We start from the raw sequence: 11525 nt of genomic DNA on the forward strand, positions 1-11525 counted from the left end.
GTGAAGGCAAGAAATGGATAATGATGCAAAAACTACAGCAATGACATCCATGGAGTTTCACAGACTTCCACGGTTGCTTTCTATAATCCTAGCCCACCAAAAATCACCAACAATCTCCACCATCACCACTTCTTCCGTCACCGTGTGAGCTGGCAATGTCATAGAAAGCTGTGTCGGAGCCTGGACGGTGGATCAGGCCGTGAGATGTAAGACCCTCTTGGGGCTGAGGCAACAGCTGTGCACAGGCCTTCTTCTCCAGATTATCCTGGCAATGAAACCCGGGCAGCATGGTCTGATGTGGAGCCCAGTGTTCTGCTTCTTTCTCTGTCGGGCTGTGTGTTCGCTGTAGCTCAAGAGCTAATTTTTCCAACAACAGGTCAGAGATATTTTCTGCTTATGTTAAAGCTTGCATAGTGACTGCTGAAACACTATTCCACTTACTTGTAGGCATCATAGCTTGTTTTCTCACCATGAATTCACATTTAACTTCAGCGCTCGTCTGCAATAAAGATATTTACATGACCTGCGAAAAAGACAGCTTTCTTGTACGGCCTCGGTTCATGATGGTGCACGTTGCCATAATGCAGAGTGGTTATGTGAGTCAGGCATCACGTTGGTTTAATTCAGATGGACTGACTGCATACTGTACTCTACATGCCTTTTCACACATCATCTCAGCAGCTGCCTGAGGCGCGTTCATTCATTCAGTGGCAGAGATAACCGCTTTATATTTGTAGCTCTTTATTCAAAAATACAGTGCAGAGGGACTATTCACTATTTTGACATAAATTTGGAGCTTAACAATCGATCATGAGTGCTTATTATTGTTCAATTAAGAGGTTTAATGTGAAGGACACCATCATAAACTCTTCAGTGATTGTCTCTTTTAGCACTGGTGGAGAGTAACTATGTTCATTTAATCAAGCTCTACACTTGATGCTCTTCACATTACTGTATATGCTACTTTATACTTGTACGCCACATTTACTTCATTACTCCTACATTTTTCTACATTACCAATATTGAGAAACTTGTATTTTCAGCTATTCATACACTCTTACAGTTAGTTTGTGAGCTGCCAATAAACACAGAAGAAGAAAAAGAAGAAGAAGAAGAAGAAACATGTAATACATGTTCTACAAGGGTTTTGCGAGGAGGGAAAAAGTCTCCAAGTTTTCACACAACAAATCTTATTAAAGTTGTGGAATATTAAATCATCCATCTTTGCTCACTACAACTGAGCCTTTCTTATGTGGTGTGTTTAAACTGCAGGTTAGGAATTTGCTTTTAAACTACAAAAATGTGAACTTAGCGGTTATCTTTCGGTATCGGCCACGAGAAGCTTTGGTTTACTGTGTCAGCTGATAAAAATCAATATTGTGCATCCCTAGAAAATATGATTCATTGTTTACAACTAAATTATCTGACAGTATATAAAGTATTAAAAAATAATACTTATATGTTAACGCATCTGTAATAGCAAATCCAGTATTATGCAGTAATATATACTGTGTACAATAATGTCACTTTCTGAAACAGCTCATTCTGCAAAATGAGTATTTTTACTTTTAAAACTTGAAGCACAGTTTGCTGATAATACTGTACATATAGATTATTATTTTAGATCCAAATACGTCTTCCTCTGCTGTCTTTTAGCAACTATTTTTTGTTAGATGAGTTATACTACATAATGTTATAATGACATGCCGGGGAGATTGTGGCAGATCTTTTCTTAGACAAGGGAACAGACAGGGTTGGAGTTGTAATCTGAGCTTCGTTGGGGAATGACTAACATTAGGGGCCGTCGCCAGCAGCGGCATTTTATTGGCGGCATGGTAGCTTGTCCATTGGTGATGTATTTATTGTTTTACACAATATTCTACTGCACCATTGTGGCTTGGATGTGACGTGCAGCCATTGTGACAGTCATTCACAAGAGAATATGTTGCGTAGTTCTTTTGGAAAATGTGGTGTTGTTTTTTTTTATTCATTATTAATGTAAATAATACTCATTACATTATGAAATTCATTATTTGTGATTTTACTGCTTTCATGGGAGCTCAGACTCGTCCTTCAGGACGTTCAGCTCCCGTTGGCTCCCACAAAACTCAAACCCTGGAAAGGGTTTAAGGAAATAATAATAACCCCGGGGAAGGCCCTGATTTTTGAAACAGCCTCCCTCCCTAATCCAATACATTTGACCAAAGTGCTACACATTGGCTTTATATTCATCAGCTCTGTGAGTAACACTTTCTCCACATCAAGATATGACAGCCTTGACATTAGGCAGCACAGTTGGTGGCTTTAAAGCAAGTTTGGATACTAATTTGTCTTTCTGATAAAGTGTGAGAAAAAAATTATTGACATTAAATTATTTTGATTAGGCTTTGTATGTCTGGAATGGTTTTTAAAGTAACTACACAACTGTCAACTGTGCAAGCACAATCTGTGCTGCCACTTAAAGGCTCCAGTTTTCAGCATGCTTTCTGTTTTTTTGCTTATTTTTTTAAAACATTTTCCTCCCGTCACAGTTGAATGTGACTTGTTTGATATGCAGGCACCGTGATTAGCTACAACTCTTATTTGTTTCCACTGATTTCCAAATGACACAGAAAACAAATTCACAGACTTTTAATTCAGCCACTAAAGGTAGTAAATCACTGAACACGGAAACACATTTTGTTGTATCTGCCATCATGCTTTGAACTGTTACTATATGAAAGACATTCTGTTTACCATTTTATATTAACTTGAGCTTTCTGGAACAGCAACGCAGCCCAGACGAGACAGGAGGGGACGCTTTTATTCAAGTTGTTTGCTTCTGCTTCTCTGATTTCCATATTTTTCTTTCCAGCATTAAAGCTTCTACCAATCGCCAACGTTATTTGCAGTTATGTGAAAAGCCCACCATCTGGCATTCACAACCTAGATGATCCAAACCGTAGCAATACTCTTCTGACAGCTGGAGGCTAGTTTGTAAAATTAAACAGAAAAATTTACTTTATTTTTCACAAAATCCTCTGTTTTTACTGGGAATACCTTGTCCTATTTAAAAAGCATTTATTTCAAAATAACTATGAAAAACAGCTAAGACCTCGGATAAATGGAGAGCAAATACCTCCAAAGACTGACAGACTGCAGAAAATTAGCAATGACATCAATCATTCTACTGTACAACTATGCATAACAGGAGGTGATACTACCAGAGTGAAGCCAATAGATCATTTAACTGTGGTATGTTTACCAGAAGCCCCATGTTTGTGTACACTGGGCCTCAATTACAGACCTGTGCCACCTTCTGCTCAATGATTTGCTGTGGACATCATGATTTTGGTAATTATCTGCCTTTCCTGTAGCGCCACCAGCTAGTTGAAATCTTATTTTTTCTGATACTGTTATCAAAAGCTGTAAAACTAATTAACTCCTTAAATAATTTGTTCAAATTCCACCAAATCTACTGTGCCAGACATGTCTGACGACTGTAAATTATTCTATCATGTTTCCCTGCATATCTCAGGCAGTGATTGTCTAATAGTGGAAATTTTTGGCAGCAGTGGAATATAATATTCATAATAAGGTTTTTATTAGTGTGGAATCACCTGAAACTTGGGGTTCGTTGTGTTTTTGTTAGAATCATCCTTTTAAGGGGGCAGATCCTCTTCCAGTTCACAATGTTGCACCACCATGTTTCTACAGTAGCCGAGAACAGACAAACCAAACACTGGAGAGAGGGCCTTTCTCGTTTTTAGAGGCCAAGGTGACTTTTCACCAAAATCTTAGTTAGTGGCCCCACGCTTATGAGTTTGACACTGTAGGTCCCTTCTTGAAGCACTCCTCTTATTCAGTAGAAAGAAGAAAGAAGAAAAGAAAGAAAAAAAGAAAAGAAAGAGGAAGGTCATTGGGTGGTTGGGGTGGTATGATGGGTCGTTCACTTGACTTTACATAAATAAGTTAACACATGTAAAAGACGGAACGTACGTCACTTTAAATATAATGAGTTACAGCCGAACTGAAAGTATGATCTTTTCCTAAACCTAACCAAGTGATTTTTGTGGATAAACCTAAGTAAACCGCAACCGTTTGACAACATTAATAACGGTAAAAAAAAATCATTTCGGCATAATATGTGAACTGTAAACAGCAAGCTTTATTTAGGAAATCCAAATGGATTGGCCAATTATGTATTTTTACGAACTTGACCGCAGAGTCCTTTGTGTGCAAAACTGATATATTTCACAAGTTGGGAGTGAGAACCTGTTGCTTTTGACACAAAAAAAGTTAGTTTAGCTGATTGGTTCAGTGTACTCCATAATTATACAAACTACATTGTGAGAATAATTTTCCAGATGGCAGCACAACAAAAACTAACAAAATTAATCATCCTTTTTCGCTTCATGACTAAATTGTGCCACAGGAGCTCTCATTGTTTCCGTCATTCGTATAAACAAAAGATACCAGACAGCCAAACTAATCTCAGATTAACAGGAAAAGCTCCTTTTGCATATCACTACCCGTGTAATTCAACAATCCGAGTTGATCTAAATGGCACTGACCTAATATTAATATGTGACCGACCACTTTTCATTATCTAAAAATGATTAAAAAAAGGAGATTCGTTACATCTGTGATGCTTGTGAAAATCAGGAGTGAAGTTCTAGATCAAATCTCTCACAGTAACATGATTAACATCCAGAATGTAGCACAGGCAGCCTTATTTCTGACGGGTCAGTAGGCCCAGATTGGGAATAAGTTTTCATTTGTGTCCTGTTTTTAAGAAGTTTAAGGACCCAACCCTCAAATTAGTTCCAAAGCCGGTTGCATGTGCGACAGTGAAAACAGCGCAGCTTCTCTTCCCAGCTGTTTCCTGTCTGCCTGAAGAAGTGTGATGTGCCTCAGCATTTAAACCTGAGACACATCTGTTCTGCTCCAGAATGGCTTCAAAGGAGCTAACTGTAGATGCTGAAATGTGAAGAAGCTGTGGATTTTAGTAAATGAGGCAATATGTCTAACATTCACTTTAAAGTGGCTGGATATGAAAAGTCCAATCCTTTATTTAATCCTTGCATGTGTTCTGTGCTTTTTGCACATTTCTGATACCACTATGAGATATATTTGCATGTAATGTACTTGATTGTAAACTCCTGACTCACTCTCCTCTTGTCTTTCTCCCAGCAACGACCTATTACCCGATTACCAATGAAGCTCCATATAAGGCCAGTTTGTGAAGAGGGGTAATTTTCTGGTGTTTCCTCTGCACTGACAGTGTCCAAAAATACAAATTCCTGGAAATTAATTAAGCCTGAGAAGTGTTGCGTTACACAGAATGCAAATTCCCATGCTGCGAGGACGCTACAAGGCCATCACATGAAAGACAAACACAAAAATATAACTTATGCAATAAAATGTCTAAGTACTGAGTAAAAAAAACAACCCTGCTGTTGCTCATTTTCTGGTGCAATCAGTGATAGAATGTAATATAGTACTTACTATATAGTATTTACTTTAATATTGAGCTTCAGTCCAATTTCTAAGATACTTGGGTCTGCAAAAATTAGTTGACAAATCGAGTAGTTGATTAAAAGAAAAATAACAGGCAATGATTTTGATAATTGATCTATCGTTAAGTCATTTTTGTGAAAAATGTTGGAAAACGCTGTTTTCGGATGTCAAATATGGAGATTTCCTGCTTTTCTCTACCGTATCAGGGATAGACTTTCAGCACTTTCAGCATTTTTCTGATCAAGCGTTTCTTGTGCCTGTTTGCAAAATAAATAAATTAATTTGATATTGCAATACTTTTGCTCTGATGCAGCATCCTCTCTCTGTCTGTAGTCACCACTGTGTGGTCGCACTTGAAAACTCTGATTGGTTACATGTCACGAATAATAGCCAATCAGCACTGTATAATCTGAATCTCTTTAAAAGTTATATATATATTAAAGGGGCATGTAGTTTTAAAGAAGAAATTCATTTGAATTATTAATTAAATTAATTATTTTTCCATAACTGATTAAACAAGCTGTTCTCAGAGGAAAATAAGGTCCCCAGAACAATTTTTGAAGCCAGAAAGGTGGCAGGGTCCGCCACATGTAAACAAAGTAAAACAGTATGAAATTGTGTTGTCCTTTAAGGTCAATTTGTTTATTCAGTTCATTCAGTCATGAAAACAAAGAGAGTGTGTTTATTTAGCTGGTGATTTAGTCTCTTCAGATTAATTTCTTCCCCAAAACAACATAGTGCACCTTTAAAGTTATCAAATAAGCATGGTGGAGTGGAAGTATAAAGTAGAAGACTAAAAGTGAAAATAGATACTGAAGTAAAGTACCTGAAAATTGCACTTAAGGCAACATTATGTAGAAATTGGCATTATGTGCGATTCGGCGCCCCCCACAGCTTCTGAGTGAGTGTTGTAAATACAAATCCCAGCTCTGTAACGACTTGTCAGACGTAATGTAGGTGCTAACTACAAACAAAACTCATCACGTCATTACAATGTTGTGTTGAAAACTTGTATGTTGAGGTAAACATGTATGTAACGCTGTGATCCCACCCTCACACTTAAGTTACATAGTGCAGAAACAAGTGATAGAGACACCATTCACACTATTACAAGACACTGTACCATAAAAATGATTTTGAAGCTGTTACTTTAAGGTGAAAAAGTTACATAATGTTCCTCAACGTACAGTACTTGAGTAAATTGTACTTCATTGCTGTCCATCACTGGTTATTCTAAATTTTGACATAAAGATTTTCATTTTAAATGCAAATGTATATCGTTTCCAAATGTCATTTATTGGTCAGCTTGACTAACAATCATTGTCGGTATGAAAGGAAAAAAAAACATTGGTCGATCCCTGAACTGTATCATTTCAAACTGAATACCTTTGGGTTTTAGACGGACAAAACAAGACATTTAAAGACATCACCTTGGGCTTTGAGAAACTGGGATTGATATTTATCGCACTGACATTTTATAGACCAAACAATCAATACAGCAAATAATCGTCAGACTATTCAAATAACAAAAATCATTGTTAGTTGCAGCCCTACTTGTACTTTCCTTTTTATGCTGCTTTATACATCAACTCCACAACATAACTGAGGGAAACATTGGCCTTCTTAAATATCAGGTTAAGATTTAACATACAAAATATATGATCAGCTTATAAAATATAATAAATTGTTATAGATTTTCCTCCCCAGCTGGATATAAAATGGTTAAATTAAGCTTTTCATCTGCCCAACAGCAACAGTAAATGCTACCTACATATGAATACAACAATATAATATAACACATAGGTGATTCTTCTTCATTATGAATATTCTTCCTTTTGATACTTCATATATAATTTGCTCATAATACTAAAGTAATAGTTGTAGGAGTTTTAACTTGTAATGGAGTACTGCTACTACTTCTGCCACTGGTTAGGATTCATTCTAATATCACGATTGAGATTAACAAAAATAATAATGATGAAATGCATTTCCTATGCATCCACAGTATCTGGATCTCTGACCCGGGGCCACCTTTAACATCAACATATCAAACATGAACAGTTGGCTCCAGCAGGAAAGAACCAAACCCTCACCACAGGCCTGTTCAGCAGTGAGAGCTGCAGCAGTGTTCATGCTCCCGAGTATGTTCTGGGTTTTCTCTTCCTTTTTGCTTTAAAAATAATACAATCGCCTTATCAATAATTTGAGACATAATGCTCCCTTTCTCAGAACTTCAGGTGTAGTTGAGCTGTCAGTCAAACAGAGGGTGCGCACATTGTTTGTAATTGGGTTTGGGCGCCACAGTTTTCATTTTTGTGCCTGTTTTTCACCTCCATTATTACAACTGCATCAGGATGGAACAGGATCTAGAAATTGTGGGATTATGAGAAGGTTATGATTGCCCAAGTTCTGTCTTTGTTTTTTAAGAAAAAGAATGTTTTAATTAAATCACAAAAAAAAAAATGCAATTACGTTCAAGTTTGCAGTTTTACATGAGCTCCATAACCTGAAGAGAGATGACAGATTCATGTGCAAAGCAGAACCCACACGTCTCTAATGATGTTTTATTTTACATTAGTCTAAAATATATGACATCTTCACACTGTTAAATTAAATTCCCCTCTCCTTAAGGCTCATGCAAAGCCTGAGGTGGAACCATTCACTGCACCAAGCCAGTGATAACTCATTTTAAAAGTAATGGCTTGTCAAAAAATGGGGCATAGGGCTGTTGAAAGGGGAGAAAACAAATTAAATAAAAATGGATCGTTGCTTAACCTTAAGCTAACCATGTTAGAATCCATTAAAATACTGCATGAATCTGAGCCTCTTTTATGTAGCTTAAAGAATGCTGTGATCTCTGGGAACAATTTCAGAGGCGATAGATACAGCAGTAATGTGATTGCTTCTGTCATCGTGATTCAACAGATTACATATCTAATCGGTTAGTGAACAGAGAATACCGTTTGCACAGATTACAGACCAGTGGTGCCTCTTGCTTTTTGAAACTGGGCCGTTTGACGGTTTAGATGATCCACAGAAGGACAGATGGACGGACGAAAAAGACAGAGAGTGGGAGGGAAACCACCAACCACCTGGTTAAATCCGTGGTGGGGAAAAAAAAAAAAAAAAAACATCCAATACTGCTGTTCTGATGGTTTTTTTCCCCGACAATGGCGCGAATAAGTGCATAACATGTGGGCATGGAGACGCACTCTGTTGTATTTCATACATGGACGTTTTACAGGGAGAGGGACTGCACTGAAATGCAAAGCCATGCAGAATATATGAGACAGGATTGCAAAGGAAGTAGGACTATATATAATGAAATTAAAGTGACTGAGTTGCTGTAATATCCCTGGGGTATATAGCTAGTTGTTTTATGGGGGGAGATAAGAGGATTTTGTCAGGTTGAGATGCCGGCTAATGCTATTGTTCCTACTGGGAGCATAAAACAGCAAAGAAGCTTTTCACACATCTTTTCTTCTTTTGTAGTGCTGTTACTGTAGATATCATTTCAAAGCACGGGGTGGAAAAAGTGTAATATTGCAGCATTGGACATCATATGCAATTTGTTTATTTATTTATATTTCTTACATAAATGTGAGAAACCACCCACAAAATGTTCCTATCCGAGCTGCAAAAAAAAGACATTTTTCAAAACGCATTTTTGAAAATGATCTATACAATTTTACACTTTTAATTCAGTCAGAGAATTCAAACGAATGCGATTGTGTGATTCACATCCCTGCCTCCTCTCCTCTCGCTTGTGCACTGTCATGTGCTTCAACAGGCCTCTAAGTTACTGTAAATGGCTGGGTTTTTGTTCAAAGAGAGCATGAAATTAAGTTACAGAGATCGTTAATATTACCTTTCCTTCCCTCCCCTCTGCTGACATCCTCCTCTCTCTTTCCTCCTCTGTTTACCGAATATTTCACCTGCCTTCGTTCCCTCACTGCCTCTTTTGCCTCCTCACTTATTAATCCCTCAAGCTAATATTGCTCCCGAGGATGTAACTTGTCATCCTTATGTCAGCCAAATCACCGTGTCATCTACAACGCGTTGTTGTTGAAGGCAAACAAGACTCGTATCCCCCCGTCACTCCTCAGGAAACACACATACACACACAAAAAAAGAAAAACGATGCAACACAATTTCAAATGGCACATTACTGAAAAGCGTGGCTGATATAATCTAATATCAAGTCGATCCCGGTACTTGAACCCGAGCTTCACTCTGATGCGGAAGAGGCAGAGCAGTTCCACTTTGGAAGAGGAATGATTTGCATTCAATCTTCAAAAAGAAGCGTAGGTGTTATTACCTGTCACAATGCAGCCTCACCCCAATCCGCCAGCAGCCAACAGGCCGTTTTAAAAAGACTAACAAACCAAACTGACCCAAAGTCTCCATTGTTCTCTCTCTGGAGAGAGCCGCCATGTAACTGTGAGGAGTGAGGGTTCATCAGCTCCTCGCACAACAGTTTGTCACTTGAATCAAGTGATGTTCCCCTGCTAATAAGATTCATTTTAGACTTTCACAGCTGCCTCATAAAGCTTAAAAAGATAGCAGATTCTTTTTTTTTTAAAGTCTCTTCATGCCTCAACATGATTTAACAGTGTCAGGAATATTTTTACAACTGTATTTGAAGATACAGTAACTGTTTTTTAATGAAAACCAGTGGGGGGTGAAATGATCCATAATGGAAGAAGGAGGAGAAGAAGTGGAAGAAGGAGGAGGAGGAAGAGAGAGGAGAGGAAGATCACGGTGAAAGGTCATGTTTTTATTCTCTTTCATTTCTTGCAGAGGCCAAAGACACACTGAGTACAGTGTGTGTGTGTGTGTGTGTGTGTGTGTGTGTCTGCTGGGACAGACAGCCCTCTATTGTGTTCTGCTGTGCTGTATTGCATTGTGAACAGTTGTGTGTGGATGTCTGTATATAATAACTACATTATTACTGTCAGTGTAGAAAAGCAATCAGGGAAACACTCCAAGATAATGCGCAAACAGCCACAAGACGAGTGTGCGCGCACACGCACGCATTTAACGGCACAAAATCAGTAGCTGCAGCAGCATCAGAGCAAAAAAGAAAAAAAAAAAAGAAAAAAGAAAACCTAGGCGTACAAACTATTTGCCACAGCGATGCCGAGATAATAACACAAGCCACGGGCGTGTTTAACTTCTGAAGAAAAATTAGAGGAAGTTGCTGGGAGCGCAAATAGATAAATAGATAAGGAGGGCTGCCTTACTGGGAGTAAAGGGGAGGAAACGCACAGACAGCAGAGATCTGCGCGTTTTGGAGACCGAGCAAAAGTCGCACATCATTCAAACTGATGGAGGAAAAAAAAACATAGTAAAGCGATAAAATGCGCCCTGTGCGGGTTTTTTGGAGTCTAAACAACTTTGAATCAAGTTCATGAGACGCTGCACATGCAGGAAAAAGAAAGTATAAAATCTTTGTGACCAGCAGCAAAAAAAATAAAATAAAAATCTTTACGTGACCCTGATTTCCCTGAGAAGACAGGTGCTTCTCTCCAAACGCACAACACACACATCTCACATCATGTGGTTGAATTTAAAATAAATAAATAAAAAGGAGGTCTTTTTTTCTTTCTTCTGAGGATGATAATAAACTCACCTTCCGGAGGATCCACTGGCACAGGAGAACTATGGTCCAGCCGAGAACCTGCATGTCACCTTCCTTTGAGCGGACCACCCCGAATACAAAAAAAAAACTACGCGTCTCCCCGGCTCAACATATAAAGACACGCCGCGGAATCCAAGCAATCCCAACAGGCAGGCGACGAGAGGAGAAGAAAAAAAGTATTAGGAAAGCAGAAAAACACGCGTAAAGTTGTGCGTTTGTTCAGTCAGTGTCACAGTGGAGCTCTGCTGGGGGGGAAACTTTGAGCGGTGGCTTCAGTTTCTGCGGTCCGCCTCATGTGGCGCATCCATGCTGTCTGCCGCCGCTCATGCCGGACGCTCGCTGGAAGTTTGGAGGACGGAGGCAAAGAGGGGATTTCAGCGCAGAT

General features: G+C 38.6%; 1 protein-coding gene across 1 annotated transcript in view; it reads right to left on the minus strand.

Annotated features, from left to right (window-relative positions):
* LOC140998664 (neurexophilin-2) overlaps positions 1-11185 on the minus strand; it is a 46315-nt gene extending 35130 nt beyond the window's left edge. The window contains exon 1 of the mRNA XM_073469015.1: positions 11132-11185. Within this exon, the coding sequence (XP_073325116.1) occupies positions 11132-11185 (54 nt within the window). The remainder of the gene's footprint in view (positions 1-11131) is intronic.
* Between the last annotated feature and the right edge of the window lie 340 nt (positions 11186-11525).

Source organism: Pagrus major, chromosome 6, assembly GCF_040436345.1.
Source record: "Pagrus major chromosome 6, Pma_NU_1.0".
In the NCBI taxonomy this organism is placed as follows: domain Eukaryota; kingdom Metazoa; phylum Chordata; class Actinopteri; order Spariformes; family Sparidae; genus Pagrus; species Pagrus major.